The 10,287-nt window shown below is 53.0% G+C and overlaps 5 protein-coding genes across 5 annotated transcripts; 1 reads left to right on the top strand and 4 right to left on the bottom strand.

Annotated features, from left to right (window-relative positions):
• Positions 1-379: 379 nt before the first annotated feature.
• Positions 380-1,893, bottom strand: COCVIDRAFT_13699 (hypothetical protein; the record flags this gene model as incomplete). Its single annotated transcript, XM_014703815.1, has 2 exons — positions 380-630; positions 684-1,893. 2 exons carry the CDS (start codon positions 1,891-1,893, stop codon positions 380-382), a joined length of 1,461 nt encoding a protein of 486 aa, XP_014559301.1.
• On the top strand, positions 1,889-2,200 carry COCVIDRAFT_92190 (hypothetical protein; the record flags this gene model as incomplete). The annotated part of the gene is made up of 1 exon (XM_014703904.1): positions 1,889-2,200. A coding segment is annotated over one exon (312 nt), but the record flags the coding sequence as incomplete, so codon positions are not given.
• Positions 2,201-2,658: 458 nt separating this feature from the next.
• On the bottom strand, positions 2,659-4,042 carry COCVIDRAFT_24323 (hypothetical protein; the record flags this gene model as incomplete). The annotated part of the gene is made up of 2 exons (XM_014703833.1): positions 2,659-3,934; positions 3,984-4,042. 2 exons carry the CDS (start codon positions 4,040-4,042, stop codon positions 2,659-2,661), a joined length of 1,335 nt encoding a protein of 444 aa, XP_014559319.1.
• A 1,057-nt stretch (positions 4,043-5,099) lies between these two features.
• Positions 5,100-8,469, bottom strand: COCVIDRAFT_35418 (hypothetical protein; the record flags this gene model as incomplete). Its single annotated transcript, XM_014703903.1, has 3 exons — positions 5,100-5,622; positions 5,794-6,546; positions 6,596-8,469. 3 exons carry the CDS (start codon positions 8,467-8,469, stop codon positions 5,100-5,102), a joined length of 3,150 nt encoding a protein of 1,049 aa, XP_014559389.1.
• A 1,316-nt stretch (positions 8,470-9,785) lies between these two features.
• COCVIDRAFT_13696 (hypothetical protein) lies at positions 9,786-10,163 on the bottom strand (the record flags this gene model as incomplete). The annotated part of the gene is made up of 2 exons (XM_014703814.1): positions 9,786-9,991; positions 10,043-10,163. The coding sequence occupies 2 exons, from the start codon at positions 10,161-10,163 to the stop codon at positions 9,786-9,788; spliced, it is 327 nt and encodes a 108-aa protein (XP_014559300.1).
• Positions 10,164-10,287: the final 124 nt, after the last annotated feature.

Below are 10,287 nucleotides of genomic sequence, written 5' to 3'. Positions count from 1 at the left end.
ATAGGGGACCCGGCTAGTGGTAAGACGGCGACGGGAGCTAGTGCTGCCATGCAAGGATACCTGGGCCGCTGACGGTGCTACCAAAGACTCGCGTTCTTAGTACTGCGTATTTGCTTTTTATTCCAACCAAAGTATCGTTTGGGCGCTGAGTGCCTTGGCGCCTAAACCTCCACCTCCTCTGGAACATGCTCAGACACAAAAGCACTTTTTTTGCAGATTCCCATGTATCAAATGCGGGCTCCTCTTCCCTCCCAGCTCACCATCTGTACAATGTGGACATCCAAGCCCGCATCAAAGGAAAAAAACAAGCCTTGCCCACGCTGGGGCAACTATGGAAATACATACATACATGACTCCTTTTTCCTACACCCCAGATGAATCAGGCCTTTCTAATCATGAATACCCTCGTTACAAAAGGACTTTTTGCTTTAGCAGTCCCGACACCAGCTGCAGAGCCATCATCATTCTTCTCAGCCCCAGCCGTCAGCTCTTCATCCTCGCCAATCTTCCACGCTCGCACCAGCCACAAGAAGACGGCCGCACCAATATACATCCAACCGGTAAACATGATAGCACCAGTATAAGAGCCGCCATTGAACTTGACAATTTCCAGACCAATGGCTTCGGAGACTAGCCATCATCGTTAGTCAAGTTTCCCTTGGAAAGAAAGAGGGCAGACTTACAAGTAGTAGGCAAGACTAGTACCAACCAAGTGATACTCAACGCACTCGGCAGATCCTTCAATCCCATAACTTCCGTCGTGATAGGACCCGCCACAGCCCAATACGTCCCCGCTACCATTCCACCCACCAGGCTGTAAAAGACGAGCACCCCAAAGCTCTTTGCAAACATCCATATGACCAGACAAAACAGGCCACTCAAGAAGGTCATACTACTCGCCATATTCAACCTGCCAATGGAATCCGAAAAGTACCCAATCGGCGGTCTCCCAATCGCCTGCCCCAAGTTGAATATAGCCCCAATAACACTCCCTTGCTGCGCACTCAACCCCACCGTCCTCGCATAATTCGGCAGCGAAAACAACAAAACCACATACCCCAGCATGGACAAGAATCCAAACGCCAACAACCCCACAAATTGCATCTTGCGAAAAAGCCGATGATCAAATCCAATCTGCCGACTCCCAATCGCCTTATTCCGATCACGAATCAATAACGCACAAGCCGTATTCACCACAAACGCCACAAGCCCCAGCGTGCGAAACGCCCACGGCAAGCCTACACTCCGAATCATGGCCTGAGCAGCAAGCGAATACACCAACCCACCCAACCCCGATCCCGCCGCCGAACACCCATTCGCCAGCGACCTACGCGTACTAAACCACTGCGGCGTAATCCCCACGGACCCCACGAACAAAAACCCAATCCCCCACCCAAAACAAATGCCCTGAGTTAAGAATAAATGCCAAATACGCGACGCGAAGCTCGCACCGATAAATGAGATTGTTTCGAGCGCTACGCCGATTAGCAGCGTGGTGCGCGTGCCGAAGCAGCGTGTTGTTAGAGTGGCGACGGGGGAAACGATGAGAGCTTGCGAGATGGAGAGGCCGCCCACGAAGGCGTATTGCAAGGCTGTTGCGCCTGGAAAGATGTTGTGAGAGAGGTAGTGTGCGAGGAAGACGCCGTAGGAGGAGTTGAGACCCCAGGTGTGGCCGTTTAGTGTGGCGATGGCGGCCACGCAGATCCAGCCGTAGCCGCCGTTGGGGGGTTCGTCTTCTCCTCTTGTCTCCAATGCTGTGGTTGTGACGCCTTCTTCTTCTGGCTTTTCCTGTACTACCCCGTTTTGCAGAGCCGTGGTAATATCGCCGTTGTTGATGTGAATTTCGACTCCCGATCCCCCTGCATCATCGTTACTCCGTCTCTTTTCCGTCATTTCTGCCCCCTTTTCCTTTTCAAATCCCCTTACTATCTTTTTTTTTAAAAAAAAAACTTTCTTTCTCGTCTTCGTTCCCGACTCGCTCTCCTCCTTGAAGCGTTTTATTTTTCCCTTACCGCCTCGGCACCCGGGAATAATCGACCCTGCAACCAAGATTCGCCGCCGTTTCGGCCCTCTTCCGAAAAAAAAAAGAATCCACTCCTACTCGTCGATGATTCGTATTGCACTGGTCAATTGCTCCAGAAAGAAAAAAAAACCCTCAGTGTTGCCAATTGCTAGAAGAAGAGAAAGAAGAAGGAAGTAGCTTTCATGATGACGCTACGAGAACAGAAAGAACCATCGAGTCATAGCAGCTTCCTTCAAATCCGTTTGCATAAACCTACCTGTATACAGTAAAAAAGTGGAGTAGCACCGGCCGTTTCGGTTACGTTATTAACCGGGAATAAAAAAGAACCCCTCCCATATCCGGGACTGGGCATCCGGCCGTTTGCACATGCATGTCACTCTTCCGCCCTATAGCCATGGTATTGGCTAGTGACTTTTGCTGTTGAGCTCGTATACATATTTGTGAATTTGTAACAGTAGGAAAACATGCTTGCAAGCATTCAACTAAAGAAATGTTTATATTGATTGTAGGTATTTGGGTTTATCAGGTACAAAGGAAACCAAGCAGGTGGGTGTCAACGCCCATGTTAGCAGTCTAAGCCAAAAAAAAAGATATATATGTCATCAGTCATTCACCGCTTTCCCTTCGACAAACGGCTATCTAACCTCGCAAAGAGGCGTGTATCGTTCCGGAAACTCCATGCTTGCTTCCAGGTCCATGTCCTCGGCTTCACTCGTATGCAAGCTCTCGTACCCGGAAGGCGATGAGACTGATTGCCATGGGTTGGGCTCAGTGATAAAGTCATCCAGCTGGTCGTAGCTGTGTTCCGATGGGGTTGCAAAGCCTTCTGAATCTGTCACAGAGGGTGAAAGCATATTTGCCCAGTCGATGTTGGGTTGTATATGCTGGCGGTCGGCAACAGGCTTCTGGTAGAAGGAACATTCTGAAGGCGTCTGGCTCGGTGCGAACGGGAAGAGTAACGCTACATCAGATCCTACAAACTTGTTGAAGCTTTCGTCCTCATGCACTACGCCCCGCGAGACCCCAAAGTCATTGCATATCGTTTCTACCGTTTGCGCATCACAGCCGGGGAAATGTACCTTCAATGCCGAATCTTCGTACGTGATAGGTAAATCTCCTAGTGCAGCCAACCGTTGCAAGTCTTTCAAGACTGCAGCCAGTTCCTTGACAGCACGCGAGAAGTCGACAGAGAGAGTGTCCAAGAGGCCCTCAGTGTTAAGGGTCTCCTTCTCCTGAGCGAAGGTGGCAAAGCCCTTGACAGCCTTGAGGGGAGTAAGAGCAGTGACAGTAGGATTGATGTTGAAGCTGATGTAAGAACCGGGGCTAGTCTTGGGAACCTTGTTCAGAGTGCGGTTGACTTGATCTTGAAGTGCCGAGACAGTCTTGAAGCGCTTCTCGCCGTTGTGGGGATTTACGCCATCAAACTGGGCCTTTTGTCCACCGACGAGAAAAGCGCGCACAGCTTGAGAGACATTGTTGATGACCTGAGCAGGCGCAGCAGGACCATGCGAGAAGTATCGAGCGCCTCCGGTCCTGCCGGAGCCCCATCCATAACCACCCGCGGTTCGTCCCAAGGCACCACCCGTGAGGTTAGGGCGAAGGGTAGACGCAAAGGGCGCACGGCCAGCCTGTGCCATGACAATACTCCCAATACGGGACTTCGGGAACGAAGCCTTGTCATACTTCACACCCGAGTTGCGTGCAGCCGCAGTAGTGAATCGTCTAACGGCGGCGCCAATAAGGCTATGGGTAGTGTACCATCGGCCCTTGCTTTGCTTGAGGTAGGCAATTCGGTGTAGAGGATGCTTTGGAGCGTTTCGAGCGAGTATAGGTTGAAGAACTGCATCCGCAGGTCGTGCGGATTCAGGTAACTGTTTCTGTACGAGTTTCGCTGCATGTTTCCAGGCGGCCCTTGTATCGGTCAGTACGTGGTTGCCTTGCAAGATAAGAAGAAACTCACTTGAACGCTTTCGCGTTCTTAACCACCAGTCTATGCAGATGCACCGCGGCCGGTGCCATCGTGTGTTTGTGTTACCAAGAGGGGAGAGGGTGGTGAGTCCCTGAAGTGTGGGGAAGACAACGTTAATGAGGCGCAGGGCAAATGTCGCCACCGCCATCGGGGCTGATCGTCTGAAACGCCGAGCCGTCATGACGATGGTCACATGCCACCTCACTCGCTGACTTGTCTTCTTCCCAAATATTCCATGATAATCAACTATCCATGAGTATAAGTATCTTTGAAGACAGTACGGGCAGCTGTCATAGTCACCCTTTAATAATTTCTCTTCTATACTAGAAAACACTCTGATGCATTTCGGCCTCATGTCCAAGGATCTTGAGTGAGTCATGGGAACATGGTGCAGCTTTACGGTCGGGTACTTCAAGGGCCCGAATAGCCAGCGACAGGCAACAGCCATTGCACCCTTATGCCTTACCTGCGGAACATTAGATGCGCCCGAAGAACCTGGACTTCATATTTTTCTGCACGCGTGAGACAATTGGGCTAAAATCTTCCATTTCGTACTTTTACAAAGCGGAAGCCTACTCATCCAGGCCTCGCAAACCACCTTTTACAAACTTTGCTCTAGGGGGTGATGGGGTTTGGAAACCCACACCCGCGCATAAGGAAATGAAGAGATCGGTGCCGCGATGTCGGAGGGGAGAAACACGCCTTCTGGGGCTTGTATGCGGGGCTGATGAAATGCAAGAAAAACAACCACACAGTACGCCAGCTTTCAATGCTATAGAGCCTCCGTACAAAGCCCGTAGATCCAGGAGAAGAGGGTGAACCAGATCCGTTGAAGGGTATTTCGTATCGTGCTGGGAAATAATCGTGTGAACATTAAGGGAAAGCCAAAAACTGTGTGCAAAAGGGGTCTATCGGAAAACATGTGACGGACCGCCGACCGTATGAAAACGCCAGAACATGAACTTTTTGTTAATGTATAAAGAACTCGAGAATTCGCAAGGACAGTTGGAAGCAACGAGACCACAGCTTGAGGAGCAAGCATTGAGAAACACCATCCCTTGCTCGTCCTGCATGACCCTGGCGAGGTCATCAGATACAATCAGACAGTCATGATGTCAATCGAGCCAATGCCTCAGCATCAAGTAAGTCTCTGATGCGCTTCCAACTCTCCGGATCGATGCCACCATTGCGGACGGCCAATTGTAATTGGTCGAAAGCACGACATCCGTCCTCGGACTTGATCAGCTCGACGTAGTCAGAAGCTACTCGCCACCGGATCGCTTCGTAAGGCGACAGTAAAGACTTGCTGTAAAACTTGATCAAATTCAAGATTCCGACATCCGTACCCCTGCAGGCGGCATCTTCAAGAGCCAGATAGCGGAATTCATCGTACATTGATTGGTTGAAATTCCGAATCAGGAAATGTGACCAGAATTGGTAAAGAACGTTCATATCATAAGGAGTGATGCCAAAAGAGGCTCGTGAGCGCTTGCGGAGAGCCTTTGACCGAAGATGATAATACGACTCATGCGAGGAACCAGAAGGAATGGAATGCACTGGGCGGTCTTGGTCCTTGACCCAGTAAAGCCGAACTGAAGGAGAAGTCGATTGTGGTGAGCACTGTTCGACACTACTACTCTGGACATTAGCTTTAACCTCAGACACAGTTTTGTAGCGAATGGTAACGTCGAGGGCAGGGTGTTGATCTCGATGCTTTGCAGCGTTTGAGCGAATCGAAAAAATAGAGGATGCGGAAACCGCTAGCATTTGTGCAGCGGGAACGGTTGAGGCGCCGACTTACCCGTTGAGAGAGCTAGCGTCGTCGGCTTTGAGTTGACATGCGATCGACTTATTCAGTTCGCCCGGCGCGCCATTTTTACTATCGATGGATCCATTAGAAAATGTTCGTGGAAATAAAACAGGCGATGCTTGTTGCTTCTGAACTTGCTTGCGCACAATCACAGCCAAGCCGCCAAGTTGCCAATCAAAAAATGAATCGGGTTCTGCACTCACAGCCTTTGTTGAGCTCTCGACTGGCTGACCGGTCGAAATGGCGCTACCATTAGCCTCTTCCACAGGCGCACCGTTCACTACAGCTTCTGTAGGCGCTAGTCCAGCATCTTGAGCAACGGGATGGAATCCATTCATCTGAGGGTATGCACCATCGGGCCCATAAGGAGCCATAGGAAATCCGGGTGACATTGTTTGCCACTGGGAAATGCTCGAGGGGTCAAAGCCTGCGGGGTGTGTGAATTGAGGCTGCTTGAGCTCCTTAGGGCCCTCATTCTGCGCCGAGGGATCACGCTCCGCCATGTCAAGCACCCACTGTGCCCAACCGTCTTTACGACGCAGGCGGTCCTGACCATCCTCACCAGTGCGGTATTCAATGGACTTGGACTGCTGGCAGACGGCCTTGATCAGATCAAGATCGGGTGACAAGTGCTTGATACGGTTGAAATTAGCGATGAAATCGAGAGAAACAAATCCTTGGGAGTCCATATGACGACGTAGGTACATGTCTTTGAGCAGGTTATCGACAGAAAAGTAATACTCCCTTGTATCGTGTTAGTAAAAACTGAACGAGATGATCAAGGAAGACTTACACTTGGGTAGTGAGCAATGAGAAGAGATAGGACTGATCAAACCCATATGGGCTGAACGGTGAAGCAGCACTCATCGGCTGGACCATTCCATAGGAATACATGTCATGGGATGTCTGCAAGGGAGCGACTGGATATCCATTCTGGTAAGACGGGAAGCGGTAGGGGTCAGTAGAGAGTGACTGTGACCGGTGGCTGTTGCGGCCGTACTTGCCCTGGGAGGCTGGGAAGAAGGCGTTACTCTCAGGCACAAAAGTCGTAGGTGATCTCGGACCCAAGGGAAAGCTCGTCGAAGAATGTCCGTTGGTGAAATGGTGGTTGTTTGCATAGCCGCCACGAGCTCCACGGCCTCCACGGCCGCGTTCACGCCCGCTGGAGAACGAACTAAAACGCTTCGAATGACCGTGTGGGCCGTCTTGTTGAGCGGGCGCACGACGTTCACCATCTGCAGAAGCATCGGCCTGCGTTCCAGCAGGTGCCCAGACACCATCCTTAGTGGGCGACGACGTACCGTCCTTTCTGCGCTCTCCAGCGCCGTGAAAATCGCCTCGCCTGCCCTTGTGGGGCTTGTTAGGATATTGGCGGGGGTAGGCGCCATTTTGGTGTGGTGCTTGGGACGACGGCGTTGAGCCCTTTGCGTTTGCTTCAGACTCTGTAGCTCCGTTACCATGCGCCTTTACAGCGCCGTCTCCATTGGCTGTTGGAAGCTGGTTCTTCAAAGTCGGGGATGCCGCATTACCAGTGCGCTTAGTCTTGACAGAAGCGTCTTGTGCAGCAGCCTTGGTTTGTTCACCATTTGGTGCCGAGCCGTCCTTCTCAAGCTGCTCGGTACCATTGCTCAAGCCAGCAGGTCTACCACCAGTCTGCGCTGCACCGCGTCCTCCAGGTCTACCACCTCTTCTCGCATTCGCAGCGTTAGGCAAGGGTGTGTTGAACACAACAGAGGGGGTGTATGGGATTTTCACCCATTCCTGCTTGCTAGTAGGAGTACCGTCCTTGCGTTCTTTCTCTGGCTTGTCGCCCTTCTCTTGAGCTTTCTTACGCTCCTCGTCAATAGCGGTATCTGGTGTTGGCCATGACTCCTGGTCACGGTGCGGTGGTGGGGGGAGCACACTCGACGTCGATTTTGTGTCCTTGTCAGAGAACCTGCCCTTGGCACCGTTTCGAGTCTCAGCGTCGCCCTTGAAGTCTTTTCGACCTGTAGCACCTTCGTTCCGGCTCTTATTCCGGCTCTCGCCGTTGACAGCCTTGTCATGAGGTGCTGAGTCTTTCTTCGCAGCAACTCCGTTTGGTCCTTGCGAAGCACCGTTCAGAACAGGTGAAGGAGCAGCCTTCTGCACCCTTGACTTCATCTCATCAGCTCGAATCTTCCATGGGTTGACGGTCGGGACGGGTGCCTCATGAAGGGCCTTGGCAACTGCATTCTTGCCCTTCTTGACCTTCTCCGATGTCTTTTCAACCGGCTCAACCGATTTGTCGACAGAGGTAGAGGCTTGAGACTTGTTATCCCAAGTGGTGGACTCAGAAGCCGTGTTTGGTACTGAAGAAACATCATCATCCTTGGTCACGGTGGACGAGGACGAGGCCGAGGCGCCGAGGTCTGGTGAAGATACATTCGAGGTATCTGCAGGCTGTGAAGATTTTGGGGCGACAGAAGCGGGCTGCTCTGTGCGCGCCTCACGGGCTACTGGGGCTTGCTCGGAATGCGACTCTGCCTCGACGTCTTCAGCCCAGTTGGCTGGCGAGGCGGTAGCGTCTGGACCAGAGACGCTGCTTGCGTCCTTGGCTGGAGTAGCAGAGCCGGATGCTGGCTTGCTCGTGCTCGTTGGCGTGGAAATGCCTTTTGCGGCTTGCGCATATGAAAATGTCGATGCCATTGCGAATTTTCTGTCTGTGTCTCGGCTAAAGTCGGACTGGTAAGGCGAGGAGAGCGCTCAGAATCCCTGGTGGGAGCGCTGCAGCGAGGTGATCAGCAGGTGTGGGTGCTGGTATGTCCGGAGAGGTATGTCTTGACCTCCCCGCACGCAACCTTTTTTCGCTACTACCAAGACTGGGGTTGGCGATGGATCGAAAGGGTGGCGAGTAGTAATCCTGCAACAGGCAGAAGACTATATGGAGCCGTGGGCGTTGGTTCGTAGCCGAGGCGATCACACACGCAGCGGGGAAAGTGAATGCTTCTGGGCACGACTTGAAGACTGGGGCGGTTGCTGTGCGCGCTGTGGTAACTGGCGTTAGCGGACTATTTTTTTTCTTGGTCGAATCGTATAGTGGCAACGACGGATTGCGGGATACGAAATGTTAGTGAGCAGCGCCTTGGGCAGCAGTGCGCTGGGTTGTGTGGCGGACGGGGCGGGCGTAGGTGTGGTGGTAGGTGTGTGTGTGCAAGCGCACAGCAGGTCGGAGGGATGACTGCTTGAACCGCGAGTGGCTGGGGAGGAAGAGAGGGTGCAAGCAGCACACGAATAGCAGCTGGTCAAAGGCCAGAGCACATGACGGAGGAAAACAGCAGAAGAAAAAAACAGTGGGCGGGGTTGGCAAACGGAGTCCGGTCGCGGAAGAGGAAGGTAGCAAGCATGCGGCGGATGTGATAGTGATATGCGCAAAACTAACCTTTGGTCAAGTCTGGGACGACTGTGTTTGTGAGTCCGGGGCGGGGCGCGGACGTGAAGAATGAGGGGCAGATGGAGAGGGAGGCAGTGGTCTCGGGAGCGTGGGCGGTGGAGGTAGAAGTAGAAGTAGAAGTAGAGAATGAGGGTGGGGAGAGGCAGACGAAGTAGGTAGTGGGTAGTAGGCAGGGACGCCAGGCACCACACGAGAGGGCCGGATGGCACAGGCAAGTCTGGCTCGAGGGCGACGACGAGGGAGCGGGCTGAGGCGGCGTCTGAGGGTCGTATGCGACGTTGTCAAGGCAGACCGGGCGCCGAGAGACAAAATTGACTGTCGTGTGTGCGGGCGGAGCAAGCGCAGGTGGGAGGAAGAGGGTCACTTTGAAGCGCGAATTTTTCTCTAGTCAAGTTGGTGCTCTAAAAAAGAAGCCGACAGCCAGCCCACGCTCACCCTCATGCTCACGCCCGCGCTCCCTGCGTGTTCGGCGCATCCATTCACCCTCGCCCTTGGCTTTTTTTTAATCCACCTGCCAGCTAATGGCCTCGCAGTCAGCGACCGTCGGTCCTGCCATCAGCCTGCACCCTCATTACGGTGCAGTGCCGTGCTGCCTGGCAATTTCGGCCACAGCAGTTTGACGCGCTCTCTGCACGCCAATGACGTCTCGCGAGCATCTCGACCCCTCCCTCGCTCGCCCGCCTTGGAGCCAGACCAAGGCGTGAACATGAGAAAAACACCTCCACAGCATGTATGCGCCGCGCATCCTCTCTCCAGCTGCCTGCCTATCCGCGCCGTCTGCCATGTAGTAGTGGTATGACTTGCTTGCTGTGCTCCTGGCGCACGTACATTGCCTGATAAGTAATTCTAGCATTGCCTGCTGCCACATGGGGCCCAATTGGCTTTGCATCTCAGGCTCTTCGTGTGCACCCATAATTAGCGGCAGCACGAGCGCCCGCCATCCGTCCATCCTGGCCCCGTACGGAAAAACGGGATTGCGGCCATTTGTGTCTGTACTAAGCCTTTGCACTATTGCCGACACCACTGCCGTCTTATTGCTTGTCTGGAATACATGGCACATATACACGCTGCCA

The sequence above is a fragment of the Bipolaris victoriae genome (genome assembly GCF_000527765.1).
Source record: "Bipolaris victoriae FI3 unplaced genomic scaffold scaffold_19, whole genome shotgun sequence".
Classification (NCBI taxonomy): Eukaryota; Fungi; Ascomycota; class Dothideomycetes; order Pleosporales; family Pleosporaceae; genus Bipolaris; species Bipolaris victoriae.
This window is presented reverse-complemented; position numbering and strand designations above follow the sequence as displayed.